The sequence below is a fragment of the Schistocerca nitens genome, chromosome 1 (assembly GCF_023898315.1).
Source record: "Schistocerca nitens isolate TAMUIC-IGC-003100 chromosome 1, iqSchNite1.1, whole genome shotgun sequence".
NCBI classification, from domain to species: domain Eukaryota; kingdom Metazoa; phylum Arthropoda; class Insecta; order Orthoptera; family Acrididae; genus Schistocerca; species Schistocerca nitens.
In genome coordinates this window covers 584,936,081-584,949,716 of record NC_064614.1, presented here as the reverse complement: position 1 = coordinate 584,949,716, position 13,636 = coordinate 584,936,081, and the positions used below count along the sequence as shown (strand labels likewise).

The window sequence follows — 13,636 nt, the reverse complement described above, 5'->3', positions numbered from 1 at the left end:
CTTGTGTGAGATGGCTAACTGCTCCTTTGTTACTTAATTTGCCATCAGCTGTCTATTCTGGTAGTTTCAATTTTTTCTGAATTGCATTTTATTACCAACTTTTAGTCTTTCATTGCTTTACCACAGTTCTTCTGTTTGTAAGTCCTTCCTTCCATCTTCAACTGGAGTAGTGATTTTTATGATGCTCTTTTCCTCACTCAGCATCATCTGAATTTTTCTGAGAATCTTACTGTACAGTAATTTAAATGGTCTTACTGATTCACCTTGCAATCTTATTGATTATTATATTTCTACCAGAACCTTCATACAGATATTTCTTGCTCAGTACAGATTATTCACACGCAGTTGTCGTAAACAGTAGTTTAGAATTCATTTGTAGCAACTGACATAGACAAGTATAAATGTACTTACGACACTTTTTGGATTATAATGTGTAGCCAAACAGAACAGTAGAATGATTGGGACACTAGCCTAAGTGTATAAGAATTAAAGTCACATCTTCTCATCCTGATCTAGACTGCAAAATCCAGGAGGGTAACAGTTACTTTTCTACCTCATGCATATCCAACTGAGCTGAGACTGGAAAATGTAGCATCTATTTTCAGCAAAATATTAATCTATTTTTGGCAAAATTTGTACATATTTTTGATGAATTTCACAAATATTTTTTGTATATGATTGTAATAGACACACAGATTTAGTGGTTGTCATGCTACATGCCTGAAGACAAAGCCTTAGTGCTCTGAAATTGAGCATTATAAAAAGTAGTGATCAGGGAAGTTTTTGATTGGATTGTTTGCTTTTGCAAAAACTTCAACAGTTTTATTCCAAAATGGTTTTTGTTTTCTTCTTGTTTTTGTATTTAATCTTTCTACAAATGGTCATTGTGTTGAGAAGCAGCAGCATTTTTCTGCCAGCAAACTGTGTGAATCTCAGATTTAAGGTGTTTTTCGATATGATTTTTCTCCATCCAATTAATTGATTGCAGAATCTGCAGAATATTAATTTTGACCTTTCATGGCTATCCATAGCTATGCTACCCATACTTGACAGTTCTACAAATAGTACTGACAAGTCACATAGAAAAGTAGTAGAACCAAAAATAAAACTATTTGCATGTTATGGGAAGAATTTCAGTGTGGTTGAAATATGCTGATAAGTTTTGTTTTCAGATGATATAGTGCAGATTGTGGACAATATATTGACAGCTGGCCATGAGTGTAAACAAACTAGAATTTTTACCACCAGAGGGGCAATGAGAGATTTTGACAAGCAAGTCTTGTCTCCTCCTTACAGGGCAGTAACCTACGCCTGTGTTCTGTGAAAGCAGAACTGACACATTGTTGTGAGGGTCAGAATTGGAATCTGTGATGCAGCATGATTAGTCACTTCACTGACTTCAAAATAATAAAAGAAAACAACAAGTCACACACAGAATTTGTGGATGGGTACCGCACAATTGCGTATTTGATGGACCCACAGTTCAAAACATCTGCCAGGTAAAATTGCCACATTATAAGTGCCCACATTATACCCACTTATGAAAATTATGGCTTACAAACAAACATAAGTGAGCACAGTGGTATGTTGTTGCGTTCGTACACTTTGTATTGTATTTTACAAACATCTTCCCATGCACAACATATTTCCAAATTGGGCTTTGTCAGGTGATGTCAATACCAATAACTGAAATTTTGTTACATGTTCGATACTTATATGCAGAAAATAAAGCAATTTCAAAGTACCTCTGATAAAATAATTCATCTAGAGACAATTCGTTGTGAAACAGCCTATGTTAGGCAATTTTGTGTTCTCACATTTTGATGCAGAATTCACATCTGTATTAGCATTTGTTGCAAAACACAAATTTTCCAGGTCTTTATTTATCACTAAGGATGCAGATGAGAAATTAAGATTCTAACTTAATGTTTTGTGTATTTTTAATACCATATGATTAATTGACTACTTATGTAATATATACTGGTCTAGAATTATAATTACTGTGTGAAGCACATGACTACCAGTGGATAAATACTGTTATTAGAAATACATAAATAGTTTTTTGGAAATGTAGTTGTGACCATTACTTCAGTTTAAAAAATATTTACTCAGTTTCCAAAATTAAGGCTTCAATATTTATTCGCTGTTTGCAATAAGAGATGGATGCGTGGTAAGTTTAAGTTTAATTTGAATTTTTATTTATCTGTTGCAGAGTTTGGAATTCCTGTGAAAGAATCACCAAAGTGTATGAGCTCACCAGAGCAGCCTAAAATAAAAAGTTCCTCAAAGAAACCTGATGTAGTTCGACTGCACACATTTTCTTCAAAAATCAATGGTACAAAATATCAAGTTGGAAAACCTGTAGATAATTCAGTCAAAAAATTGAACAAGTCAGATTTGTGCAGTACTCCGCAGATGAATTTGTCGATACGTTATGGATTCCGAAACAACAAAGAAAATGAAGTTCCTTGTAGACCGTCATCAGTGTGGCGACCTGGTGTCAAAATGGGTACAAGAGTACTTGTACAGCGAGATTTATTTTGGCAACCACCATCTCTTCCTGAAGACACGGTATCTCTGCCTGCCCTCTCTGACTGCTCACCCTGTGCAACTCCGCCCAGTGAAGCATATGTTGTCAGTAAGTCCACATGCACTGTATTCACTGTAACACACAATAGGTGACTTATTTGTTTATACCAAGGTTTATGTGAACTTGCAAAAGCAAAGAAAACAGAAAGAGTCTTTTTAGGAGCAAGTGTCACAACCTGTCATGTACTTTTTTTGGTATGAGAGTGTTAACAAAAAAATAAGGCCATTATTTTATTTCTAGCTTTAAGATGCATTCTTGGTTTTTCTCAGTTGAAGACTAATACTGACTTGATTTCAAAGCTTGATGGATGTATTGATTACATGTAAGTAATTCTATACAACAGATACTTTTTGTGAGGGGTTTCCATTTTTATATATAGGCCTATTCTCAATTGGAAATGGAACTATTCCGTCAATATATTTCATATTTAACCAAATTCCACAATGAACTTCTGAATACCTGGCTCACATGGTAGACTTGCCCATCCTGTAGGGGAACTGTGATGGGATTGTAATCATGATCGTTTCTCTGTTTATTGCTGGGCAATTAACCAGCTCCTCATCAAACTATTGAACATTATGGGGGGTGTCTTCACTACAGTCTGGATGTTGTTTAATGAAAAAACTTTCATCAGTCAATCAAATGTACTCAGACAGACAGTAGTACAGGTCCAGTACACACTCTGTTAACTTTGCAGCAGAAGTTTCATTCCATAACCAGAACTTAACTTGTACCTTAGCCATTCTTCAAACAATTATTTCTCTCTGGCTGCTAACATCATGTTTCTGAGCTCTTATAAAATGTTTACCTTTGGATGTATTATATCACGTTTGTCGTGCTTCTGTTAATTCATCTCAGATTTTAATAAGACACTTCAGTGATCTTTTTATTGTCACATCACAACAGGTTTTGTGGCACTGAAAACACTTCCTCAGGTGACATCTGTATAAAAATGAATCGTGGAAGAGTGACATACCCTGAAATGCCTGCTAACACGAAAAAACTTTTAAACATGTAGAACAGAGAAAATTATACTCATGTAGCTAAGTCACAAGAGCTAAGTAGCCCAGAACATGGAATCCAAAATTTGTTGTCAGAACCAAACTAATAAACTACAAAATGGTGGTATTTCAATGAATGAAGATCAGCAGACTGTAGGGATCCAATGATGATTAGTGGAGCCTAAACAAATTACTTCACAGTAATCCACTGGTAACAATATGTGGTTTTCACTGCCACAAAACTGATTGTAATTTTATAATAAAAAGATTAAATATAGCTGAAGCAGCTTTTTAATCCTCAAGATGATTAGTCATAGTTGTGGTTGCCCTGTCTACAAGGTTTTCTGCAAGAGCATCTACAAGGTTTTCTCTTAATTCAGAACGACAAGAATCAACAACCACCACCATATCCTTAGTGTAATTACTTTTGATTTCTTGTTTCCTGTATGTTATGCCATTAGTGAAAGTTACTAATTTTTATTCCAAATTCTCTTTTACATTTTCTAATTCATTTACAAAAAATTTTCACAGAATCAATTTTATTACATCAGTCATAATTGATCCAATCCATTTTCTGATCCAACTTATCTTTGAATAATGAAGATCCTTACTCAGGCTTGATTTTAAGGTATTAAAAGTCACTGTTGGTTTGGTCCAATTTTAATTCCAACTAAGAGGGCGAGCTGAAAAGTAATGCCTTCAAACTTTTTATTCTGTTCTCAATAATGGTTGAGGTATTACATGTCATGCATATTACTCAATCAACTTTCTCACTTTGCTGAGACAAGTTGCAACCCTCTGCTACTAGAGGGCTCTGAATTGTAGCATGTAACATGGTGTGGCACCGATAAGGTCGACACCAGCATCGATCTGAGTATCGTCTTTGAGCTAAGCTAAACATTATGTTTATGCAGTTCTGCCATGTCAGTTCTTTGTAAGCCTTTGATGTGTTTAGGTGAATAAATGAACTACTGCAAAATGGGAGTGTTGTTTGGCGTAACCGACCCGAACTTCTCCCTCACTGGTGACCCCGAGTTGCAACGTCTTCCGTTTTCGCCGTTTTACTGTGTCCGCGGCCTCCATGTCGGTTATTTTCAGGTGTATTACATTGACACAGCATTCGAACAATGACTTCGGCCAAACGCCTAACGCCGGATTTTGTGATCGACATGCATCGTGTTGCGGGCGATGTACACCCGCCAGGACTGCCACACGATGTCTCTCACTCGACGATTGCACCGATTTCGCCAGACTTTTTGAGCCTGCAACAATAAGTGAGGTTAGGAGTGTGCATGACTGTGGCTATCAGATGCCTTTGTTTACACCACATGTGCCCTCCCTCATCGACGGTGCAGTTACCTCTTACGGATCTCCGTGCAGTGCGGGACCAATGCCTTTTTCTGCAAATGCTTCATTGGACAACCCACCACCGCCAGGACAACGATTTGCTATGCCGCAATCCATGCCGTACCACCTGCCACATGGCCGGAACTGCTTCATTCACAGGTCAACCTCCTCAGCATCCGGCTACACCCGCACCTGCCTCGGTTCAGCATCAGCACATGCCTTCCTACTTCAATACCTCAGCCTGCAACACAAACAATAACTTGTTATCTGTGCCTGACCTCCACCTCCGTCCCACTGCTACACCTCAGTGTTTTGTGCCACGACATTCACCTTATCCGCACACTGTTTTGAGTGGAGTGACTATGAACAGTGAACATTCAAACATTCCATCCCACGTTCGACATCATTTCCCACACTGTGCTTCTGGACAGCCCGCACCTCCACAGCCTCCCTTCAACACAGGTGGCCCCGGCTCTGATCATACCTCAAGCTTTCCGCGGACTAACACGCGTTTTCAAACTTTGAACTTTTTCTAACCTGTCACCCCCGCGCCGGCTCCAGTTGAGCTTCCACTGTCGTAGTCGGCACATCTTGGTGCCTCATCCGCGTCGGTCTTCCACGACGCGTCAATCCGAACACACCCGCAACGTGTTGAGCTTTCGCAACCACAATCGACACATTATGGTGTCTCACCCGCATCGGCCTTCCACGTTGCGACGGATTGCGCTCAACCACAACACGTCACCTTCACGCTGCCACCCAACCAGCCGTTGTAGCCACACCCTCTGGAGGCACACTCTACTGGAATACTACAGCAACAACAGCTTGTTTCAGGCAGTGCCCCGACGAATTCAACTCAACCTGTTCTTCTGAACATTCTACAACGCTTACTGACGCTGCCGCCGTTTAATCCCGACAGGGCAACAACCTGGTTCAAAATTGTGGATGAAGTGTTCAACCATTACAAGCTAGATGAGTCAGCCAGGTTTCTGTGCCTCATCACCCACCTGCAAGACCAGGAGGACTTGATGGCTGACCTGGTCGATGCCCCGGACTCATCTACCAAGTACACTCTAGCCAAAAAGACAGTTCTACGTCGGCTTGCATGCTCAATTGATGTAGCAATACGGCAAGTGCTCCACGTCGAGCAACTAGCCAATGACAAACCTTCCCAGCTCTGGAGACGGCTACGTGCCCTGGTCAGTGCCGATCTACTCTCTGACACAGCTCTCCTCACCATCTGGTCAGATAAACTATCTCCTCACATCCGCTTTGCTGTGGCTCAAAGGTCTCCTGAACCTGTAGAGCAAACAGTGACAATTGCTGACTAGCTACATGATGCATCACTGCTCTATTTCGCCAGCTACTGCCTACCTGACAAGACCTGGGTTCAGGTTCATCGTCCTGTGGCCGGACGCGGCCGGGACCGTAGTGTGCCGACCGTTCCACTCGCTCCGGGAAGCAGTAAACAAGCTACTGGGACGTCACCGGCTCCGGCTCCGCCCACGGTCACGCCCCCTCCTGCAACTGAGCCTGCTGCAGCCACCGAACCTTGGCCACCGCCACTGGCAATGAACGTTCCGCAGGAAATGCAACCGCACCACCCATACTGTTACTTCCACACACGGTTTGGTGAGGCGGCACGGAACTGCAGACCACCCTGCTACTTCCCAAACACCTCCTGCACACAACATTACAGGCACCCCCCAGTGCTACATTCTGTCTGGGAATGATCGGATAATTGCGGACGACTTTACATTAAAGGCATTTCGTTGGGATACCTTTTCCTAGTGGACACAGAAACCGATGTTTCGCTGCTGCCTATGTCCTTAGTGTCGTCGAACATCTGCCCTCATCATACTTCACTGCAGGCCGTGAATTCAACTAAACTACAATGCTCGGGTTCAACTTCCCACGTCGTCTCACTCTCCGCAAACTGCAAACTCGAGTGGACTTTTTTAGTGTGTGAAATGGACGAACCTATACTAGACATTGACTTCTTGCGACATCACAAACTTTCACCGGACTTAGTGCGAAACACCGTGTTTCATCACCCGTCTAAGACTCACTTCCCCTGTGCTCCATTGAGCAAACCCATTGATGACATTCTGGTGTTCAGCTCCTCCGCCGAGGAGCACAGTTTGCACATTAGACATGTGCAAACTGTTATGAACACTCTCGTGGCAGCAGGCATCGAGACCAACCAGGACAAATTGCAGCTACATCAACCCGCTGTAACTTTTCTTGGTTTTTGGGTCTCTGCCGATGGCATTTCACCGCCCCCTGAGAAAGTACAAATAATACTAAACCTACCCAAACCTGTGTCATTCAAAGAGCTCCAGAACTTTCTGAGAACAGTTAATTATTATCACTGTCATCTACCTTGGGCTGCGGAGATTCAGGCTCAACATACACATGCCTTGGCTGGCACCAACACTTCTGGATCTCGGCCCGTTCCATGGACCCCTGCTATGACTGACTCTTTCACTGCCCTCAAAAATCTTCTTGCCGAGGCCTGCACCATCGCTTATCGTCATCCCATTGTGCAGCTTTTCATCACCACAGACGCAAGCGATACTGCCATAGGTGCTGTCCTTAGCCAGACAATCGACGGCCAGACTTCGCCTCTGCAGTTCTTCTTGTGCAAGCTCACCAATGCACAACGGAAATATTCCGCATTTGACAGGAAGTTGCTCACAGCCTACGAAGCGATCAAGCATTTTAAGACTGACATTGAGGGACACCCTTTCAGTGTATTAACAGACCACAAACCCCTGGCTGCGGCCATTACAAACCCGCCAGCTGACCCGCCTCCTCGCCGCTTTAGATACATGGACTTCATATCTCAGTTCACCACCGATGTCACACACATAAAGGGTGCTGACAATATAGTTGCTGATTTCCTTTCACGAGTCAACACCATTCATTCGCTGTTAAACCTCTCTGAACTGCCTAACCTACAACCCGCTGACGAGGATACACAAAACCTGATTTCAGACTCTACCTCTTCACTACACTTCGTCCGCACCACCTTCCCTGGCATTTCTGGTGAGATCTGATGTGACGACAGTACGGGCACATTATGCCCCCTCATCCCAACCATGCTCCATTGAGCCGTCTTCAACGCACTGCGTAATTTAGCCCAGCCCGGTGTTCATGCGTCCACCCGCCTCGTTGCGAAGCGCTTTGTGTGGAGAAAAGTCAACAAGGACTGCCAGTAATGGGCACACTCCTGTGTCGCATGCCAACGCTGCAAAGTACACAAGCACACTTCACCCCCCCCCCCCCCTCGGAACCTTTTCGATCCCTCCTGGGCATTTCCAGCATATTCATATTCATATTGACATTGTTGGCCCTGTCCCTCCCTCTAACAGCTTTCATTATGTTCTCTCGTCTATCGACCGAACAACTCACTGGGTCGAAGCTGTCCCCCTCCCCAATATTATGGCAGAAACTGTTGCTCGAGCTTTCGTCGAGTCACGGGTATCACGTTTCGGATATCCAACTATCATCACGACTGACCAGGGCAGAAAATTTGAGTCCGCCCTGTTCAACGAGATTTCTAACATCTGCAGCATCCAGCGCATCCATACCACAGCATATCACCCGCAAAGTAACAGGCTAGTCGAGCACTGGCACTACACTTTCAAGGCGGCTCTTTGATGCCACGACTCTCTATGGACAGAGGCCCTTCCCCTTGTGCTACTCGGCATTCATTCGATCTATAAGGGAGACCTCAAAGGCACAATAGCCGAGTTCATATACGGCCAGAACTTTGTTCTCCCTGGCGAACTTGTGAGCCCTTCCGCTTCTCTCCCTCAGTCTGACATACCTTCCTTCATGGACCGCGTCAGACGCCACTTCATCAACCTCCATATCCCTCTGCCTACCAGCCACTCCCGCCCTAAGGTTCGCGTCCCGAAATCTCTGGACAATTGCGACTATGTCATGCTCCGAGATGACACTGTCCGTTCTCCCCTCCAACCTCCATATACCGGCCCGTACTGAGTTCTCCGGCGCTCAGCCAACACCTATGACAACCAAATCAAAGACTCAGCTGTTAAAGTCTCTCTCAACAGACTTAAGCCTACTCATGTCGAGCCCACTTCTACCCCCCTTCAGGCCACAACCACACCATTAACTTTCATGGGTCACAACGCTCTGACCACTCCCTCCACGTCGGACTCACACACTCGGTCGAGTGACTTCCAGCTCCAGTCGTCGAGCTCTTCTCCGACCTCGCCCTCTACTCCGGTCTCACGCACTCCGTCGAGTGATCACATGCTCCCCACGTCGAGCTTACCTACAATCACGTCCTCGCTGCCAGGCCCTTCGCCGGTCCCTTCGACCTCTCCCCCGTCGCCTGCCTCGCCCTGTCGAGGTTTTTCATGCCCCCCCCCCCATCCTGAACGTGTCCTTGCTCGAGGTGTTTGTGCCTGTTCCCCCCATACATCATCCACGACATCTCTATAATACTACGCGATGATACACTGTTTGTCGTGTGTTTCCCTTCATCTGGTGCTCATGACACAACCTGTGCCATTCCCTGCCACCTGGTGATATGTGTTCCCCTCTCACCCGATGTCGACCTGGACATGCTTTGTGTGTTCGCCACGCCCACCGGAGACATTGTCGTCATCGCTCCGTTCCACCCACAAACCGCCGGCCTCCCTGGTGCCGCACGACCAGCACGCACAGTACGATGCCCGGCGCGCTTCAACGACTTTCAGGTTCGGTGGCTGAACCTTCCTTCACGACATCTACCCACACAGCTCCCCGACCACGCTGTTGAGTTGACCATGGGCCGACTCCTGCGGACTACCCCTGCCGACGCCATAGTCAGCCCCCCCCCCCCCTCCGGCCTCTCAAGAGTACTCCGTACTGTGGGGGGAGAGGGGGGGGGCCCTATGGGCTATGTGGCACCGATGAGATTTTCACCAGCATCGATCTGAGTATCGTCTTTGAACTAAGTTAAACATTATCTTTGTGCAGTTCCGCCATGTCAGTTCTTTGTAAGCCTTTGATGTGTTTAGGTGAATAAATGAACTACTGCAAAATGGGAGTGTTGTTTGAAGTAACCGACCCGAACTTCTCCCTCAATGGCAATGCATAATGCATCTATGTCAGTGTACTATAATTAAGTTTCTAAGCACAGGAAAGTTCATTCTTACATGGAGCACCTGATGTCTGAGTTCACTGTCATTGATCATTCTCCATGCGGTACTGACTTGGCCCCATCCAATTTCACCTATTTCTAAAACTTAAAGAACACCTTCAGGGACTTCACTTTGATAGTGATGAAATGGTGCAAGTGGAGGTGAGGTTGTGGCTCAGTCAACAGAGTCAAACATTGTACATTCATGGTATCAACAAACTGGTCTCTTGTTGGAAGAAATGTGTTTGTCCCCAGGGTGACTATGTTGAGAAATAAACATGTAGACATGAAGAACAAAGATGTAGAATGTCAATAAGTTTTGTTTGATTTAAAAAGCTTTAAGTGCTTTCACATAAAAAATTTGGAGGCATTACTTTTCAGCATGCTCTTATACTAATATCACTTTTAAGGTGACTACTGTTTTTGTCTGATTATTTTCTTTCACTTTGCTACTATTTTTGTCCATCTTTACAATTAAATTGTCGAGTTTTAACTCCAGATCACAAAATAATTTTTTATATGCTTCCTTCATTAATTCCACTAACCACTATTCGTCATTACTGATGTTCAACATTCCCTGCTCTAAATATACTTTTGACAATACTTTGGTTTTACATCCACATCACCTAATATCCCTACTTTACTTTCTGCTTTCTTGATTTCACAATATTCTGTAGGTGATTGTCGATACATTTGTTATCATCCAGATATTTGTAAAAGCATTGGACAGGTAACATATAGCAGAACACAACTTCTAGAAGTTGGAACACCAGTATTTGTTTGGTTACGATAAAAAATAGTTCAGTTATGAGCAATTATTGGATTTGCTAACTGATATAACACTTTGTAGGAGGTTAAATCAAACAATGGAAAATCCAGGATGGAGCAACGGCAGAGTATACGCAAGTTGCTATATACACTTTGTAGGAGGTTAAATCAAACAATGGAAAATCCAGGATGGAGCAATGGCAGAGTATACACAAGTTGCTATATCATATGTTTTTACAGATATTGTATCAAGCACAACCTGACACAGATTAACAAAAGTAAGAGTTTGATATGATTTGGGCACTGACTGATAGTTTTGAATATGTAGTATGACATCTGTTGTGGTGCTTTTACATCAACTCACTTGCATAGGTCTTAATTCAATTACTACCAGACGCAGACTATCTGTTTTCTAGTGTGCCTTGCCTATTTATGTTTGAGAACAGTAGAGAATACCAGAAAATATGGATTTCTGACTTAACTAAATTATAATTAATTATGTAAAAAACCAGTAAATATAGCCCTTATGGAAAGCTAGAGGCTGACATTAATTGATTTAAATGATCACTCAGTAATAAGAAAATTAACTGAATAATACATTCTTTTCAATGGTAGTGAAATGGTCATGTGCACGGGGATTTACTAAGCTTCATGTAAATTACTTGGGTTATTAATTTTCCTAATTTGCTTAATTTCTCAACTAACACATTATTCCTCAAACCAAAGATCTTTTCTAGGTCAGAAAAATTTGGGCAACAATATTTCTTGGAATTAAACATGCTGATAAATTAAAATCCATAATTTTTCTGAAATGTGGAAACCTTAACTGCAAATAACTTTTTGGAAAAAGTAAAACATTTACTTGAAAAAGGGAAATTGGAGGTCTTTAAATAAGCTATGTCATTTAGGAAATAAACAGCTGTTAGCTCACTAAATTTTTATGGACACATGGCATTTCAACACGATAAATTAGGTACATATACCTCTTAAAAATGTTTTCTGATGAGCTAACCTTACCATTGGAATTAGCGAAGTTCACATAACCCAGAGAATAATAAATTTAATGACATGTTTCCTAGGTACGACTTCCAATATTGTAAGTAAATGTAGTATAGTTATTACCAACATAACAGATGGAAGAAAACAAAATAATTATCTAAAGAGTAGAAATATAGCAAATAGAGTCATTCCATTGTGCTGTGTTTCAGATGAAGTTGTAAAAATTTAGGAACAAAGGAGAATGAGATTATTTTTTAAAAAAATAAGTCTACTAATTTCAAGGGACCTCTCTGTCTATGTATCATTTTGATGAACTAATTTTTCCCACAGTCTCACGCTTTCTCTCTGGTGTTTATTTTTCAGCAGTGGGAGTGCTATGAAAAGCTTGAGTGAAGGTCATTGCAAGTTTATCTGTCAGTGTTACTTTGATCTTCAGAATCTCTGTTGCAGTATTTTTATGCAGCATTATCTCTTGGTATTTATTATTGCAGATTGAGTATATAAATAAAAATCACAAGCAAATGCAAAATATCAAGAATAATATATTTTTGATCAGTGTATAGTGTTACTCATGTTACATAAAGACTAAAATATCATTGCAAATTGCATTTTATCCATTTCTTTGCCACTTTCAGATTCAAGTATTAGATCAACAGATGAACAGTTCCTTGTCGACTTGCAGGAATCACTCAGCCAATCCCTGTTACAGAAATTTGATGACATGTCATTTGCTGAGGAAAGGGCTTTGACAACAGTTAGGTGAGTAGTTGCAGCAACTGTACCAACAACTGAAGAAAATGAGATTCACATGAAAGAATTGTCATGTTTACCTATCACCGCACATCAACAAAGTTATATCCTATTTACGAAACCTATTGAATTATTTTGTATGTGTATGTGTGTTTTTAAATTTGCGTACCGTTACATTTTCTGTCAGATTGTTTTATCGAATCATTCGCAAAGAAAAAGTGGATTATCCTCATTCCATGCAAGAAAGATGGATAGGTTTTGTTGTAATTTTTAAAAATAAGTGTTAGTTGCTGCGTATTTGCAATCCCCCAAAGTTTGTTTGCTAGTAGTTGTCACAATATTCCATGTTCATTTCATATTGACTCATAAATAAATTTAGTCTGATTGTGTACAGTGCCAGATTTATTACATCATAATACACAGTTTTTTGGTAAAAAATTCCATTACCCACAATTCATGTATGGTCAAAACAAATTAATTCTGTATGAAAAACAATTTAATGTTGCAGACAATAGTTCTCATAAAAATTAATAAACTATCCCTTAAGCTACATACAGTTGGTATATATGAATTCCAGGACATTTTAACATAAACTGAAAATGGGTTACTGAATAACTGTGATTCCAGGAGACATCACTGTAGAGTATTATTGCAGTCCCTGAAGAATGTTCGTTTTTGAAAGACAAAATTGAAGAAATAAAATTTGAGTAAAATTTGCAGACATGTCTGCATAGAAATGAGAGTAAAGTGACACTAGATCTATAACACAGAAAATGATTTGTCACAAACTGACAGTTCATTTAAAAAATCTAGTACTTCTACATGAAATGAACTTCTGATGCTTTATTATTCACTAGAATGTGCAAAACAGAATGGATACGGAAAGACAATTATTTCTGTTTAATTTCATTGGTAGTTTTTCCGTGTGCATTGCTTTCCTCATTACCAGTGATATTTGCTTTACTGACCTGATCTTCATGCATACTGCTATTAGTTACCAAAGTTCAAAGTGACAGCAGATTATAT

General features: G+C 41.4%; 1 protein-coding gene across 1 annotated transcript in view; it reads left to right on the top strand.

The window, feature by feature from the left end:
- The window catches only part of LOC126255514 (tyrosine-protein phosphatase non-receptor type 13-like), a 245,893-nt gene that overhangs the window by 176,777 nt on the left and 55,480 nt on the right, over positions 1–13,636 (top strand). Inside the window, exons 11-12 of the mRNA XM_049955401.1 lie at positions 2,213–2,638; positions 12,496–12,619. Coding sequence (XP_049811358.1) covers positions 2,213–2,638; positions 12,496–12,619 — 550 coding nt within the window. The remainder of the gene's footprint in view (positions 1–2,212; positions 2,639–12,495; positions 12,620–13,636) is intronic.